General features: G+C 39.9%; 1 protein-coding gene across 2 annotated transcripts in view; it reads left to right on the forward strand.

The window, feature by feature from the left end:
• Positions 1-18,681, forward strand: part of LOC140699109 (trafficking protein particle complex subunit 9-like) — a 169,180-nt gene that overhangs the window by 127,721 nt on the left and 22,778 nt on the right. For both annotated transcript variants that reach the window (XM_072970890.1, XM_072970891.1), the window contains one exon: positions 17,088-17,221. Coding sequence is in view for 1 of the 2 variants with exons in the window: in XM_072970891.1 (XP_072826992.1) it covers positions 17,088-17,221 (134 nt within the window). In the remaining variant the exon portion in view is untranslated. The remainder of the gene's footprint in view (positions 1-17,087; positions 17,222-18,681) is intronic.

Consider the following 18,681-nt stretch of genomic DNA (forward strand, 5'->3'; position numbering starts at 1 on the left):
TGGAACAAAAGAGCTAATTTCCAGGGTTGCCCAGGACTTTGTTGAGCTCGTTCGAGTGAGATCTGATTGGATTTAGGTTTGTGTTCAGATCTGGATGTTCACTTAGCTAGAAACGTCCTGTCATTTCGATTTCCATAGGGGTTTTTATTCTTGATAAAGATTGCTTTCTTGGTGAGAGGAAATTTAAAACAGCTGTTGTCTTTTTCAAAAAATCCTCTTTTAAGAATTTTAATATTCAAAAGAATACGAATATATAAAATATTTAAGGAAGTCTTTGGTGTGGTTTCTTTGCTTTCTGAGCTAATGTGAAGTTAGAGCCTTTGCATTACTTAATAGCACATCCTTGTCAGTATTTAAAGAGCTGTTAGTGAGCGCCCCAGGTCCCACCTCTCAAAGAATCGTTAAAGTTTGCTCTGAAATAGTGAGGTCATAAAGGTCTTGTTTTCAGAAATCAAACGGTTTATAATACACAGCATAACTCCATTTATAAAATAATAATAAGTTCAAAACTAAGAAAGTGGAGGATAAATGATTTTTTTAAAGCCTAAACATAAATTTTCTTGTGCTAATGTTGCAAGTGGAAATTTTGAAAAGAAAAATCCTACTGCAATATCATCTATTTGGAATACATATATGAGTTTCACGTTTGAAAAGTATCTGCGCAGTGGTTTTTGAAGTCAGGAGCATTCCTGCTCAGATACTGGCAGTGATGGTTGCTGGTTTTCAATGGAAGAGCCTAAATTTGCCTTCTTAGCTTTTTGGTTTTTTTATAGTGAGAGGGTTGAGTAGTGCTTTGCCAGCATGGTTTTGGGGCAATTTGAGGGCAGATGTCGTGTGCCAGCAGTGAGAAATTTCCATGCATTTTATTTTCTGGACATCACCAGGGCACATGTGGGGTTTGTGCCTGCAGGCTGGAATGCTGCAGGACTCCCTGATCATTCACCTTTATGTCCTGGAGCTGCTCCGGTCAGTGAATGATTTTCTGTGGCTTGGAGATAATGTGGTCTGATGGAGATGATCAGATGTGCAGTTAAAATGCTATTACTTGAAATAAGAGTAACCTAGAAACATTTCTCTAACAATACAGGATGAGGGAGGAGGATTGGCTGAGCTGCTTGCAGTGGGGAGTCTTAGTTGACTCCCTCACCGTGACTCCTGCCAATATCCACCCCAGCCCTGCACGGTAGTCCTGCCGAAGCAAGCAAGCACTTTGCTCAGAAACGCACTGAATTTCCTTGTGCCTCTCTTTGTTGGATTTTTTTGAAAGCACATTTTGCCCTTTGCTTCAATGCCATCCATGCTAGTCACCTCTTACACTCATTTTTCTGGCCTCGTCCATAAATAGCTGCTGAATGGATGAACAGAATGTAGTATCTCCATATAGTGGAACATTATTCACACGTGAGAGTGAATAAAAAAGACAAAAAAGAAGAGGAAAATGAAAAATGCCACCTGTTTTGGGAAGTCCACTTTGACTGTTCAACCCACACTTTTCCCTTTGAAACCCAATCACTTATGCTCCACTCTACTCTTTTTGATAGTACTTACCACCTTCTAATAATCTTTAAAGTTTTCAAAAAAAAAAAAGAAAGAGATGCTGATACCACTTCAAAATGTACAAGACTTGATAACAGCATGTTAATTGAAAGGAAGCAGACACAAATGGCCACATATTGTTGATTTCAGTGATATGAAAAGCCCAGAATAGGCACATGCAGAGGAAGAGAGCAGGTGATGGTTGGAAGGAGCTGGTTGGAGGGGGATTAGGGAGTGACTGCTAGTGACAGGGGGATTCTTTTGGGGTGATGAAGTGTTCTGGAAATAGAAGGTGATGAGGGCTGCACAAACGTGAGTGTGCAGAAGACTGCTGAGCACTGTCTCTGGGAGTGCCTGTTGTCGGGGCATCTTTATTTTTTCTCATCCTGCAATGTGAAGAACCATCTTCTGCTCTGGCCATTCTACTCCTGTGAGTGGTGCGGGTCAGAGACTCTGTAGAGTCATGTTTCTTTTTTCCCCCTGGCTGAGTGTAGGCAAAAAAGATTTAAGCCTGAGAAAGTGCTCCATCTGCAGAAATGTCTTTTAGATTTGCATGGTGTAAAAATCTTGAGATCTTTTAATCATTGAGGCCAGTCTGTGGGGGGAAATACCCCGTGAAGCCTGGGTGAGCCGGGGAAGAGCCGCGCTTCTCTCCCAGACACGGGTGGGGATTGCACCCCCGTTCAGGCAGTGAAGGGCCCAGACCCGTGAGCAGAGTTGACAATCGTGAATATTTACGTGTATCCGCTGCTTCATCTTGGATATTAATTTCAAGCTGAGTCAGTTTGTGGCGGCAGCCTCATCCTACATCAGGAATTTATAGTATCTGCTCTTTGAGGTGAAGACCTGACAGACTTGATTATTTAACAGTCTGCCTTGAATTGATATCTCAGATTCCTTTGTCAAAAGCAAACAGCAGAAATACAGAATTCCTTTAATGCCAATGTGACCTGGAACGAGTTTAGTCTCTGTGCCTCAGTGGCCTTATCTGTGAGTGGGAAAGATGATAACAGTGCTTCCCTCAGAGGAGCTGGTGAGGGGAGAGTCAGAAGCACAAATGGAGGACTTACAAAAGATGCTCTTGAATGACCGAATTTAGTGCTCTCAGCCTGGTGAGGCCTGAGGGGCAGAGATGTCAGAACAGAACAGTCCTAGCCGGAGCTCGATCCGTGATGGAAGCTGTTATGATCAGTATCACCACTGTGCGTTATCAGGTAATTTTAAGACTTGGTAATATGAATTCTTGAATAATGTCAAAGGACTAGACATCTCAGATCCAGTTTACATAGTCCTCAAGATTTCTTCTGAGAAATGGATGGTTTCTTCCCCATCTTAAATCTGAGATGAGTCTCTAAAAAATTCTGTATTCCTCCATCTTTTTGCTTTAATTTTCCATTTCCTAAAAAACCATGTTTTTAAATGGAGTTAATGGGGACTGAACTGAGTGCCTCATGCATGTTAAGCACTTACTCTCCCAAATGAGGTATAATCTCCTCCGTGATTTTTGTTAAAATTTACTTTCTTAGTTTACAGAGGTAAGAGGCCTCTAATTCTTTTTCTGGAGACTTGTCCATGAACCTGTAAATCTATAATTAATGGACAAAATTTGGTTTATTAAAAAATCATTAGAATATTCTGCAATTCATCCAAAAAGAAATGCTCATTGACTTAAAATGTTTCTCCTTTAAGGGGATTTCTCCTGTTTGGTCTAGCTTAATTTGTTAACAGACATCCTCATCATCATAATGACCAAACTCACTGTGAGTGGACACCTACCTAAGACTAAAATGTTTTCCTCATGTGTTAATTCATAGCAGGTGTTTGATTGTAGGTATCAGTGTCTCCTTTTTTGCAGCTGAGGGATTGAGAGATGGAGCAGCTTGTCCCAAATTACACGCAGCAGGCTGTGGCTAGCTCGGTGCTGGAACCCAGGCTGCACAGAATGCATTCTTAATTGCTCCTCTTATCAGCCTCCCGTTAAGTGGTTACCCGAACACCTGTGACTCCATAAACGGCCGAGTTTTGTGATCTCAGACTGATGAGGCCTTGAAAGGAGAGACACCATTGAGAAGTTGAGACAGAGTGGCAGAAATTAAAATTGTTCATTTTCACAAATTTTTAATTCTCAGGTAATTACATAAAAAGTTATTTTTTTTATTTTAGTGCTCTGTAAGCACTAAAAACAAAACATTAAAAATAATTATAGTGCAAAAGAGAAGTGAGCTCTTAAAGTCCAACCACTGCTAATGATGTTGCTTGTTTTTCTCTTGTGGCCCTTTTTGACAGAAATACTTAAAAAGACTGAATTGGTTTTATGTAGTTTTAATATGGAAGAAAAGATTGTCAGTGAATATTGTAAGAAAAGTCTTTACTCTTTTCTTTCCTGTTGATGAATATGTACGTTATTTTCATGGCTTAAGTACATTTCCTCATTTGTGAAATTTGAGTAATATCGTTTAATTTGTCTGACTGTGAGAGGTAGATGCCTTGTATACAAAGAACCCAAGAGGTGCTTAATAAAAGTGTGCTGTCACAATGACAGATATTTTAGAAGGATCAACTCTGAATACTAAAGAGTGTCGCTTATTTCTGATACATATTCAATATGTATTTGTATGATATATTTGAATATGGTTTAAAGTAACAAGGATTCATTTTTTTTTGGTGTAGTATGAAGTTTTAATGAAATCTGTATCATTCTAGTGAGACAGGGACTAGTTAAATTGCCTTAATCAGATGACCTTGAAGATTATTTACACAGAATATGTATTGTTACAAATCAGAATTTATGCTGCCGTGTAACCATCCACTCAGACATTTAAATTCGTGGGATTCTGACCAGATCCGTTAGGTTTAGTAAAATCCATATTGATCATTTTCAGGGAATAAGCTCCTCTATTTTGTGATTAAAGAAAATTTTGATTTTTTTCTACATTCTTAACAGGTTTAAAATATCAAAACATTGATTTGACATGTCACTTTTTTAATAGAGAGAATAAAGCTCATGCTGTTTTATTATGTAAATAAATGTTTTTGTATGGCAACAAAATTGTATGATATCCTGGCTCTTTTAGTATTTTGCAAGATACTTAGATAACCTACTGTTGGAAAAATACAAACGTGAATTTTATGAATATAGGCCTAGTACAGTTCTGTTGGTTTTTGCTACAATGCAAGACATGAGGCATAGGAGAGCTTTGCTGCTGATTGCCAGGAGGACAGATCCCATGTCTCAGTTTCCCCTCCTGTAAAATGAAGTGGCTGAACTGGATTCTTTCCTCTTCTAAGATGAGTTTCCATGAGCCTATATCTTCTGTTTATATTCAGGAGTATTAGCAATATCAGATTAAATACTGAATATCCCTCCTTTCCCCCGAATCAAAGTGCAGCATGTGCTACATAAGTTTTATTTATCTGATTCTCGTTACTGATCCTACAGGCAATTTTTGTGTTGAATCTTTCCTGGTAACCTGGAAGGTCATTTTACCCATAGGTGGCACTGTTGCACCTACTTACATTCTTAACTTTCCTGTTTGTAAAAGGAGGCTTAAACAACGTTATTTTATTTTGATTACTTTACTTAATGCTTCAGAATAGCCCAATGTCCATTATGTCTGTCTAACTGGAAAAGTTATTCTGCTTATATCTTAGATTTATTCTGTCATCTCACTGTGAACATTTCAGACTTGCTGTGCAAACAATAGCAAAATCGGGCTTTTCTTCTAGTGTTAGAAACCAGTGAGCCGGGATTTTATAAAACAGCTAGAAGCGGCATCTGGAGGACCTTAAAGGTGAAAAGTGTATTGAGTTCCCTGAGTTTTGACCCCACCGCTGTGTGTTAATTGGTGGTAGGAGATTTGGTACTTATATGAAGGGGTGTAGTTTTTTATATGGTTTGCCTGCACGCGCTGCCACTGAGCCACTTGAGCCTGAGACAGTTCGTTTTGAGTTTTTCCCTCGTCTGTGAGATGGGGATATTCGTATCTGATTTGTAGAATTGTGAGAATTAGAAATTATGTGCAGTGTTTACCACAGTGTGTATGTCAAGAGGGCTCTTAAACTTTAGCTGCTGTTTTGTGTGAAGCCATCATTTGAGAGTCTTTGGCAATTACTAAGAAACAGGAAAATAAGAAGAGATGGTTTTATGATGAAAGATATTTGAGGAGGTTCCATAGTTCCTATACCCATAATTTAGCATCAGCAGAGTCAGAACTGTTACACAGTCGCCCTAAACCAACGTTAAGCCACAGAATTATTTGTTACTTCATATATTTTGGGGTTTAAGGAGATCCAATACTTATACATATGTTGTCTCCAGCAGCCTACTGAGAGATGACACAAAAGAGTATACAGGCAATAAATGTCTTCTTTGTTACTGATGAAGCCACGTTCTCCATGAACTTCAAGGCTGTGGGAAAATGCGTGTCATGATACTGTGTCCCAGAAATACAGACTCACCCTGTCCCATGTAGCTCTGGGCCACAGCGAGCCTTCCCTTGAGAAGACCTGCCCTTTCATGCACAGGGCTTTCCTGACATGGAGCTGAGCATCCCGCGTGCTTCCCAATGGTGACCAACACTGGAGTGAAAGGAAGGGTTTCACATGCCCTGCTTGTCTCCCCGGACTCACACCTCACTCTGTTAGTGTAATGAGTGCTAGCTGTGGGCCAGGGGCCAGGGGTGTGAAGGGAGAAGCACCCTCCATGGCCCAGAGGAGTGGTTAGGAGACATCCACTCCCTCAGTTTAAACAGGTGGTTGGATGGAACATAAGGGTGCTCCCCAAGTGTATGTAAAAGGAGAAATAAGGATTTTATTTGGGACTTAGGCTAGCCAGGAAACAGATAAGATGACTAGAGGGGAGACTTGTAAAACAATTTGTTATTAAGTTGACATTTGTTGAACACCCAAAATGTGCTACATTCTTTTCTGAGCATTTTACAGAAATGAATCCTTCAATCTTCTCAACAAGCGAGTAAGGAAGGTTTGATTGTTATCCCAGTTTTACAGTGTGGAAATTGAGGTACACAGAGGGTAATTAAGTTGGCAAAATCACAGAACTAGTAATTGGCAGAGCTGGTATTTAAACCATGGCTGTCTGGTTTTGAGGTTCCCAGAGATGGGCTTTGGGTGTTTAGCATTATCGACATCCCTGAATCTTTATACCTCTGTGCATCAGTTAGCCTAGAAAGGACAGGGAAAGGAGTGTTACACAGGAGTTCATAGTCATTTCTTGGCTGCTGTTCACGGAGAGTGCACCGTGATTGGCGTTAATTGACTTCTGGGCAGTAGATCTGTTCGTATAATAGAAATATAGTCCATTGAATTAATCTAGAAACCCTTCCTGCTCCGTTTCTGTCCATGCTTGCCATGTGACTGCCTGCCCGTGATTGGGCCGTGGAGGAGAAAATGTACTCATGGTTGAACTCTGATATTTCAGTCTGGTTCATAGATTCACGTCTTCTGTTACATTAAAAATTTAAGTTTCTGGTTTTCTTGCATCAGTGTCTCATGAGCTTGGTTAATGTGAAACCAGTCCATGGGAGCCCAGGGATGATGACGGTATAATTTCTGAGCACGTTGAGGCACTTCTACCCGTGCAGACGTGGCTGGAGGATGTCCAGCTTCCTCACTGATTTCCCCCAACAGCAGGGTCCTCTCCCACCCCTGGATGTGAGGTTGGGAGCTCTCTGAGTAGGCCAGTCAGAGGCCGAGTCCACCAATCAGAAAATGATGAAGTACCTGGAAGTGGGTTTAATAGAAGACAAGGGCTTCCAGGTTGTCAGATGGGCTGTTCGAGTCCATTTGGTGAAAAGCTGTCCACTGTCTGTGGTTGAGCTACTTCTTTGCTGTTGAAAAGTCTGGAGTAGATGAAGGGATTTTAAAAAGCAGAAAGGAGTGATTTCAGGTGGTACGTCCACACCGGTGAGAAGTGATGAATGACCGCCTTTGTGAGTCATAGACAGTCTTACAAACTTCATAAACCAGCTTTAAAAGCTCTTCCATCTGAGTGCACTTCATATGGGGTCCAGATCATCACTGGTCGCACTGTGAGGGCAAGTAACTGATAATGGCAGAAAGGACACGGAGGCATCAAAAAGGTCTCAGTCACTTTCCCTGTTTAAAGGATGCAGCACAGTGTAATATATTTTAGCTGGTTTTTCACTGAAAAGTTTTTAGTGTTTTCTGGGACTCCCCAGTGCCCCAAGGTTCCATGCAGCTGGGTGTCCCCTCAGTGCAGCTCTGTCAGCGCTTGCCCTGGGCTGACGCGGTGTCACGGGGAGCAGGACAGTCAGCGTCCCCGGCTCCTCCGAGCTCCGTCTCCTCATCCGCAGAGCCGGGTTTCTCATCCGTGTCTACTTAGTAGGGTTGCTGAGAATCACACGTGATGCTTCAGGTGTGACTTTTGGTTGTCTCTGTGATTGGCATATAGTTAATATTTGATAGAAACACTTGTTTTTTTTAGTATAATTGTAGCACCTAGATTGCAGTGGTTTTTAGTCTGCATTTTTTATAACTTTATTCTTATTTTTAAATATGCACTTATTTTTATTTATTTTTTTTGGAGGTACTGGGGACTGAAGCCAGGACATTGTGCATGCTAATCAGGTGCTCTACAACTGAGTAATACACACCCTCCTTTTCTGCACTTGAAGGTAAATATTGCTATACACAAAATAGCTCTTAAACACCATCATGGGACCTAGTCACTGTATAGACAATTGAACACGTATACTATTTCAATAGGAATAAATGTTTTTGAGACATACATTTCTGAATCTGTTAATGTGCTTAAAAACGATCATAGGTAGTGATAAACACGAATCTTTGATCCAGTACTTCTTAGAGACTGTTTTGCCATCAAGGGAAATTACATTCTACAGAGAAGGCTAATTGGGTCTCTTTGATATTTAGATGGTTTAGCAGATGATGAAGGCTTTCAAAAGCTGACAGTTTTGTATTTTAAAGTAACTACAAAGTTACCTTCTACAAGTTGTAAGTACTAAGCTTGTGAAGTGCCCAGTAATCCAGGGGGTATGTGTCTGTGTCTGTGTCTGTGTCTGTGTGAACGTTGGTGTGTGTGATTTCAGGAAGGTAGAAAGAAATTCCATATAGACTTCTGATACCTTTCTCCTCCATTTCAAGGTGTTGGCATATATTTACACTAATAAATTGATATTCAGTTGTCATTTGGCATATTGGGAATAAGACTTTCTCATACTTGTTTCAGAAGGATTAGGGAGCATGAGCTTAGGAAATGGGAGGAGATAGAGGCAGGGAGGTTCTTTAAACTTTGTGCAGAATTAGAAACAGTAACTTTTCTCTTTTCTTCTAAAGCAAACTGGCACTGAATTGTAACATACTATTACTCAGAATTGCTTTTCTGATCAGATACATGTACCTCAGATTTTTAAATGCAACATGAATGATGAAATGTGTTTTAGCAGTTATTTTTAAAAGTAGTCTCTTTTCAAGTAAAAGGCTATAGCCTGTTCTTTCTTCTATCGGTACAAGAAATTCTCTTTGTTCTGTTGCAATGATCTATGTGCTTACTTTCTTTTTTTTTTTTTTCTTTAAGTGCTTTTTTCATTGTGGTTTGAATGAATGTTTAAAATTTCTGGATTTTGATCTTTAGAACATGCTGATTTCTCAGAACTGTTAAAAACCTGATTGTTCACTGCTCCTTGTTTGGTGGGGCACCCTATTGATTTCTGTTGTCTGTTAAAGAGTGAAAATCTTCCTCTAGCCTGCAGATCATTAAGTGAATGGTTTGCAGTGTGCCTTTAAAATTATTTGTATGCATTGAGCATGTTTGTCCAGTGAATTTTAAATTGACTCATTGTAATGACTTTGATTTGATTCTGTGTCTTTTGCTCCTCTCCACAAGAATTTGAATTCTCTGTTGCATTTTGTATACGTGTTCTTAACAGGGGAAGAAATTTTGCATTTTTTACAGAGGTGGGTTTTCCTATCCCCTCTGAATGCCTTCTAAAATTGATACAATAAAAATCAGTTATTGCAGTGCATAATTATTTCATAAATTATTTTTTGGCATAATCAGAAACAATGACCAAGAATGATAATAAAAAATACGAAAACCTTCCTTCCTTTGAAGAATAGAAATCAGGTAGTCAGGCTCCCTCATGCTTTGTGCCTGACACACTTACTCTCATGTCATTGTGTATCATGATTCGGAGATGGTATTGTTTCAGGTTTATTGATTTTTGTTGTAACATTTGTGTTGAATTCTTTCTCCAGGCTGATGTTTCCTGTTGTGTTTGTGGAAAGAGTAGAAGGGAAAAAAATACTTTGTTTTGTTTTCAGGAGGACTGAGTTGATGGGAAAAGAGTTGAGGGTGGGCTGAGGAAAAGAGTGACACTCCCTCTCCTCCTGGTTGAAATTGATAAACAAAGAAATCAATTAAGTATATCGATATTTGACCAAAAGAAGTTAGCGAGCCCAAACTGGCTAGAAATGCACAATGGAAATTACTGAATTCAGCTTCAGAATGAGGTGCTTTACCAAGTAGAAGCAGCTTAGAGCAATCAGAAAATCAGTAATATGATGAGATATAAATGGAATATTATATCTTTTATTGCTGAAACTTTTCTACGTTAAGTTGTGTAGAGCTAAAATTAAGTTTCAATCACCAGGAGTTAAGAGAGTGAGTGGTACTGTAGGATCGTTATTCACGGATGTGCCTAGACCCTGATAGAGTGGCTGAAGATGGCAGGAAAAGACCCACATCCAGGATTTTCATCCTAGGGTGTCCTCCATAATGGTTCCATGTGGAAGCAGATGATTGGGTTAACAAATTGTAACACACCCCAGTCGCCTCTGAATTTTAAGAAGAAAAAATATGCTTTGATACTGCTTTACAAGCAAGTTCCTGTGCATCCTCACTCCAGACTCCTTGCCTTAAAAAGCAGAGACAATGCTTTGCTTGTGTAGTTGAGGTTTTAGATAGCACTCTGCTGGTTGTAAAGCAAGGACCGAGACCCTCAGCTATAAACGCTGGGCTTGTGTGTTGTTAGATAATGTATTATCCCCAAAACAAGGACCTGGCTGGTCTGGTGGTCTGCTTTTTAATGAACATATCTAAAAATGTATCTTGTTCCCCTCACCCCATGACTTCCCTAAAGATACACTAATCCTTTGTACTCATTGTGTATTCTACAATCTCTGCCTCATCCTGTCTTTCCCGAATTTCCTCCTTACTATCTCACAACTGTTAACGAAGTTTTCCTTTGATTATACCCTATAAATATGGGAGCATTTGAGAGGCTCATGGAGATGGCTCCCTAATCCCTCTCGATTTCTTGACTTTTTCCACAGAGTCTTGACTAATCATTCCTTGTCAGTAAGACTTCTTCCAGCCAGAACCCACAGTTCCAGGTGAGAAGGATGCAGGCTTTATCTCTCCTACCGGAGGCAGAGACAGAAGAGAATTGAGATATGCTCCCCCGTGATCCCTTCCTGCCCCAGGTCTACTGCAGTTCACCTGCAGCCTTCTGGCCTCTGCTCAGAGGGCCTCTGTCCCAGGACTGACCTCAGCGTTTTCTTCCCTTGTCAATATTTCCTGTGCCTTTCAGAACTTGGTCTCTTCTCTGCAATTCAAACCTGGCAGATGTGATGGTGGTCAGCGTGCTGGTGGGCAGTCCTTTGGGGACCCCCAGGAGCCATGCTGATTCTCCTTAGTCTCTCAATCGGGGTTACAGAACAGTCGAGCACCGAAGGAAGCCCATTCTCGAGATGTCAACAGAGCATTTCATCACTTTCATTTTATTTTTCAATTTTTGGTGGAGAAATTATTTGTAGTGAACTGTTCCAGATATTTGCCGCCTGCTTTCCTCATCACCATTCCTTGTTGTCTCTGGTGCTAGTTTTATAAACCAGGTTTCTTCTCTGCTCATTTCTGGCAGCTGGGCTTGCCGAATCCTTGATCTGTATTTGAAACAGAATGCTTCCTCGTGATGTCAAGGTGATTTTCCTATTTCTGAATATTTCGTGTACACTCAGCAACTGTTTCAAGTGAAATGCTCTTGTCCAATTTCGGTTAACTCACATTTGCTGATCTCCTGCTTTCATGCTGAGAGCAGTTTCTTTTTCCTCTAATAAAAGTTAGCAATTTGCATTTACTATGGAAGATACTGGCCCAAGGTCCTTTTGTTCTGAAGAGTTTTAATACAATTCACCCATTAAAATGTACATCGGTTTTTACTCTATGCCCAGAATTGTGCATCCCATTCAATCTTAGAATATTTTCATCCCCCCAACAGGAAGCCCTGTACGCATAAACAGACATTCCCATCTTCCCCATCCTCCCCCAGCCCAAGGAGCCACTTTTCTCTCTGTGGATTTGCCTGTGCTGGACATTTCATGTAAATCGAGTCACTTCATATAAGTGGAAACGTCTATTGTGACTGACTTCTTTCACACTGAGTAATGTTTTCAATATTTGCTCATGTTGTGGCCTTAGTCACTATTCTATGCTATGCTATTGCTGAATAACATTCCACTCTATGGCTGGGCCCCACTGTTTACCCATTCATCAGGTGATACGCATTTGGGTTGTTTCTGTTTTTGACTGTGATGAGTAATGTCGCCGTGAACACTCATGTGGTATTATTTATGTGGATATTTGTTTTCAGTTCTCTTACGTGTGTGCCCAGAGAGCAGAATTGCTGGGTAAGTCAGAAACGAAATGTTCAACTCTCTGAGGCCCTGCCAGGCTGTTTTCCAAAGTGGCCACGCTGTGTTACATCCTCACCAGCAAGGGCTGCGTGCTCCGCTTCCTCTGTGTCCTCTTTAGTGCTTGTTACGCTTTTTTTTTTATTATACCCTATTGTAGTGAGTGTGAAGCGGTTTCTCCTAGTGGTTTTGACTTGATTTCCCTTACAGCTAATGCTATTGAACATCATTACATTGTGCTTTATGGACATTTGTATATTTTCCTTGAAAAATACCTTTTCAGATACTTTATTAACGTTTTAATTGAGTTGCCTTTTTATTGTTGAGTTGTAGGGTTTTTTTTTTCTTCATTTTGAGATACAAATTCCTTACCAGATAAGTGATTTGAAAAAATTTTCTCCTCTGTGTTGTTGTTTCACTTTCTGGATGGTGCCCTTTGAAGCAAAGTTTTAAATTTTGATGAACTGCAATTTGTCTCTGTTTTCTTTGTTTCTTGTGCTTTTGGGGTATTATTTAAACTCTGAGGTATTTTATTTAAGCTTTTATATATAAAATAACTTAATTCTTAGGACCGTTATAGGAGATGGGTGCAGTTGTTGTCCCCAGTCTATGGATAGGAGACTGAGATGCAGAAAATTTCACTGAAATATCAGTGTCACATCTACCTAGTGCTGTGGGATTTCAGACCCTCATGTTTGTCCCCAGCATTTGTGATCTTCACCACCATGCTCCACTACTGCCTGGAATCGTTAATGAAAATGACTTTCATTTTTTGATTTCTTGTTAGTTTGTTTTCTCATTGGGGACCTCATCTCCTTATTTTCCTTTCGGATATCAGTGTAGATTTATTTTAGGTCTCATGTAGGCAGAAGCATTGCTATCAGTTAACTTCTTTATTACTCACTCTCCAGTGATGATTGTTGCTAGTTGACCTAACCAAGTCATGCTTAAGTCTTTCCTGCTAATGACACTAAAAACAGTCATGACTTATAGAATGCTCAAAGAAAGTACTTGATTGATTTTATTTTGCTACCCAATCAAACCAATCAAGTAAAAACCCCAGTGTTGACACAGACTATAAGCCCTCCAGAATAGGATCACTGTTTTCCTTCTGTTTCATTTATTTGGTCACAGTGTCTGGATAGTGACTTGCTGTCCAGCGGTTTTGTGAGGATATGGTGCTCGTGAATCATTGTAAGGACAGAATTTTGACAACAGACTGTGTTGTTCATTTCACAAGGGAAAAGATAATATAGAAATACTGCTCAGATCTATTTTAAAATTAAGCTTGGAATTTTGAGAAGAATTCAAGAAACCATACAAAGCTCTTTTTCACTAATTTTAGATCTATCTTAGACACATATGGTTACATAGCAGAGTAAGTTATCAAGTACATTTGACAATAGGAGTGTAATATTGATTATTTGTTTTAGTTGAAATATTCTACCTGGGATAAAGTAATCAGTGCCCATAAATGAACAAATATGTTTGTATTTCTATGCAATATGGGAGCAGAGTTCATGTTTCTATATAATATGTATGACTGTGTGTTTTAATCTGTCTGTCAGTGTTTTTATAGTTTTTCAGCAATGTTGTAACTTCAGAATTCTTCTAACATATTCACTCCCGATACTACTGCAGTTTGTACTGCGTATCCTATCTTATGCATGGGATTCCACTGTCCCCTCAGTGAGGAATTTTCTCTCCTATTGAGCTAGTAGCAGAGTTAAAGGAACAGTGATTTCAAGGCCTTTGCTCTCCACGTGTTCGCAGTTTCCTGTCAATCACGATTTTCTCTTTCTTGTGTTTTCATTGTGCAATTAGAATTTTTGAAAATAATTATTAATATGTTTCACCTGTCTCCCTAGAAATTTGATGTGTTTGTGCTTTTCAGTTTTCAATTTATGAAAATTGTAAATGCAGACTTGTTTTTAAGTAGTCCTTTTTCACTAGATATTTGTTTACCTCTTTATAGTTAAAATAATTTTCCCCAATGAATGAATCGGTGTGCATGTTTTAAAAGATACATTAGTTTTTATTTTTCTTATTCTAACAGGTATATTCGTTGTACAGAATTTAGAAAATAAGGATAAACACAATAATACCTTAAAAATGGCCTCTAATCTCACTTGTAGATACAGTTGTAATGTTTGAAATTGAGAATTACAAGTCCTCTCACTTTGTTCTACTCTTTCAGGTACGTTTTGGTTACTGAGACCCTCGAATTCCCATATGAATTGTAGCAGAAGCTAGTCAGTTATTGCTGAGGAGCCCGCTGGGATTGTGATCAAGACCACGTTGTATGTGTGCTTCACTCTGGGGAGCACTGCCATCCCAAGAATATTGTCATGTGATCCAGGAATTTGCGTGGTTTGTCTTTCCAGGTATTTAGGTCTTCTTTAATTTATTTCAGCAATGTGTATGGTTTACATAGTATTATTTTACTTTAATTTTTGCCTTTATACTGAGGACAATTGTGCAAGGTACCAAGATTAGAATTGTACTATAGCCCCGCAACTTGCTGCCACCATGGACGCTGTGGTCTCTCTTTGCCCTTTGTAAAATCTCGCACAAAATAGGACCTAAGTAACTCTCTCTTGAAAGAATGATTATATGATTGCTGGATGATGCTTGAGAGTCCTTGTGATGATGTCTTTTTCCCAGACTTTCCCCTCTTCTTAAATATGCCCTTTCTCTTCCTTTCCTCCAGCCTGGGTTTCAGCCTGCCTGTGGCATTGATTTTCCTTGTCTGTGGACTCTTCTTTTCACTAGTTCATGATAATGTTACATGTCGGCTGTGGAAACTTGCTAGATGTCAAGAAAGAGCAAATCCATCGCATGCTAGTATTTTTAGAGTGTGTTATTGAATTATCAATTGAAATTAAATCAGGCTGACCCATTGAGCCATCCCCTGAGCTCTTTTTGCCTTCCTACAGGTGATACTGCTCTCGTTGCTGCATGTGCCCTTCCCCCAGACTTAGTTTTGGGGTTGAGTAAATCACCATCGCTGGAGCCCTCTCTTTAAAAGATGAAGAGAACATTTGCTCCTTCTCCCTGCTTGGGGACTTGGATGAGATGAGGTAACAGATAAAGAATGAAGCCCCACCTCATTCTGACCACTGCTCCTTCCGTTCATTTCTCCAGGGGAAGAGTACAATTCAAAAATATAAAGATTGTGAGCTAATGAAATATACAAGACAACCGATCATTTATTAAATACACTTTCATGCCAGAAACAAATGTATTATACACACAAAAAGCACATAAATTACGGTAGTACTGTGGTTACAAACGTGGGTCGAGTTCGAGTCCTGCTCTGGAGTGACAAGTCCTGTGAAATGGAGAACTTGTAGGTCGGCTTAGCCTCTCCCGGACTTTTTTCTTTCCTGCAGAGACAGGGCTCGCTAGTCATCCCTCCCCCGTAGAGGTGCTGTGGGTTGTAAACGACGCGCGTGGGCAGGCCAAGCACAGCTGCTCGTTCCTCGTAAGTGCAGGATAGCACAGCTTTTGCGGTTACGGCTTTATGATCGCACCGTGTAGACCCTCAGTGCTCCGAAGGGATGTCTTGCGGATTGGAGATGGGATTCTCACTTCTGTAAATACCCAAAGATTGTGTTATTGAGCCTTGCTGATATAAATCTATTCTTTAGAAAGTACATAATGTAGATATATTTTTCAAACATGCATGCTTTTTTTCTTTTATTATTTATACTTCTACCCTCTCATCACGTGGTGTGACTTTTGATGGAATCCAGGAAACAGTCCTAAGCCACCTGCCTCTTCACACTTCTTCGTGATGGTTTTCTTCCTTGACTAGAAGAGGGTTTTGCATAGGAAATTTTGTTTGCTCCCCTTCTCTTGGAGTCTCCCTGTTTGTCTGCCCATCTCTCACCTGTCCATCTGTCCATTTCTCTACCCACTCATTCTTCTGACTTGTTCCAAGAAGCACTTCAGGCAGCTTACAGAAGAACAGATACCAAATAAACAGGTGAGAAAATGGGGCCAAGTTCACAAATTGAGGCTCGGAGTTGAGCCTGTGTGAGAGTTGCAGGCGTGAGACACACGCCTCTGCCTTGTGACTTATAAGATAGACAGCATCAATGTGCCTGAGGCTCCCAGCATACACAGGGAAGCAGGGTTTGTGGGAGATGCTCACTGGCTGTGAAATAAATAAGTGGCTTAGGAGAAGCCCAGCCTTTCCAAATACTAAGACTTAGGAGAATATTTTGAGTGTCTTCCAAAATCTGAGTATTGCATCTTTTCTTTTTCAGAGTTTTATGTATAGTTGGTTAACATTCTATAACTGGAAATTTCTCCAAAACTGCTGCCCACGTGAGTCCCATGACTCGGGATTGGGGTGGTTCTGCTCATTGACGGGTGTTGGCCAGAAACGGAAAATGACAGCCTCAAAGGAGCCTGGGATTAAGCAGTTATGTTTTGTCAGTGCTGTAGATTTCAGAAAATGCTTTTACCGTTTCTCTCCATCTGAGGAAGCAGCATGCTCTCTTCCCAGCATCAGGAGTTCAGGGTCTCGGGATGGTGGGGGCTGACTGCACTGCCGTAAAGACAGCTGAGCTAGTCACTGCACGTGTGGTGCTTTCACGTAGTGCATTTCATGTTTTTTAAAAGGTTTCAACAGGTAGTTAATTAACTGAGTTAATTAACATTTAATAAATATGAGGCTTTTTTGAAAAGACAGTTATAGGCAGAATATAAGTTGTGAACACTTTAAAAATGGCTTCATTACTGAAATTTCAGTAAGGAAGATTCAGTTTATCTTATTTACGCCTCTCTTTAAAAGTAACAAAGAAACAAGACAGAAAAAGCAGAGGATTACTTCTGTTCTTCCTCTCGGCTTGCAGGTGCCCTCACCTCCAGTGGCATCCATCCAGACACCAGCACTGACACTGGCCGTGCTCAGAAATGCCTCAGCCCTGAAGACACAACTGACAAATGGAAGGGAGCCGCGTCCTGTTACAGCGGGTGCTCTCACTTTGTGGGTCCTTATTTAACTGCGTGGTGTTATTCAGGATCGCCCTTTCTACACTGTGTGATGGTGCTGCGGTGTCTCCTAGTTATTTGTTTCTGTAACTACTCATGTATTTTTTCCAATGTGTGGTACTAGACATCTAAAAATGCATTTTTCAGATGAAAAATAATGTGTATTTAATATAAAAGTCTGAAAAAAGAGTCAAAAGGGTCTATCCTGGTCCCTGTATACAAAGATAATAATTAACACTTTAACATCTATTTTCTGTTCTTTTCATCAGTGTGTATCAGCTCTGTCATAAAAACCAGCGAGCACTGTGTGCCTGTTTACTGTGTGGAGACCTCCATTTTCCATTCGGCTTATTACACATTTTTCTACAATATTCTATCTCCCCTGACATGATTTTTAATGACCAGTATAGCATTCTGTTTTGTGGAGGCATCGTCCATTTTACTTTGTACTTAAGTAAACTTTTAAATTCCAAGTATACTTAATTGAAATTCTGAAAAGAGAACTGTGGTGGTACCGAAAGTCCCCTACTTCCCTTCCCCTTTTTTCCTGAGAGTAAAAGCTGCTGACAATGTGGAGTATATATTTCATGACCTTTATGCCTATGTCATATATATATACACACATACATACACGTATATGAGAAATCTATGTATATGTGTGTGTATATATGCTTTATTGAAAAATAAGGCCATACTATATGTTTTCTGTAGCTCGGTTTATTCACTAACGTATATATCATAGACCTCCTCCCACTCCAGACTCACCCGGTCCTTTCAGATAGAGTAAAGGGGTCTCCTGATGTGCAGGTTTGGTCTCTTGTGTAACGACACCTTTCGTGGGAGAGTACTGTGGACAAGGCCTTGGACCACGCTGAAACGCTGCAACTTTAGTGCCCACAGCTCTCCGTGATTTACCGCATCATTGTCTTGATGGTGAACACTTACGTTTTCTCCAATTTCCACTGTCAGAAAGGGTGTTTGACTGGCATCCTTCTTGTACAAACATTCCTGTGATCTTGTATGAGTATTCCTTTAGCTAAGGTTTCTGGAAATTTAGTCCTTGGATGTGACAACTTCATACATCACAGGATGCTTTCAAGTGAATCTTGAAATTCCTTCTCCTGTGGGGAATGAAAAGATGTAGAATAAATTATGTAACCAATTCTCTATCGCTGGATATGATTTCACTTCAGCATTTCTTCCCACCATTGTAAACAGTGCTGTGCAAATGTTCTGATGAGTACATCTTTTTGAACTGATTTTTTCTAAATGTAACGATTCCTAAAAGTGGAGTTCAGCCTGTGTGCACACACGTTTTTCAGAGTTTACATATCCATTGACATGTCATCCTCCAAAAGATCGCTCACAGTTTGTTGTCTCAAAGATGGACACTAGCTATAATATCTTTAAAACATATTTGCCAATATGACGAGCAAAATGATTTTCATTATTTTA

This window comes from Vicugna pacos, chromosome 1 (assembly GCF_048564905.1).
Source record: "Vicugna pacos chromosome 1, VicPac4, whole genome shotgun sequence".
NCBI lineage: Eukaryota > Metazoa > Chordata > Mammalia > Artiodactyla > Camelidae > Vicugna > Vicugna pacos.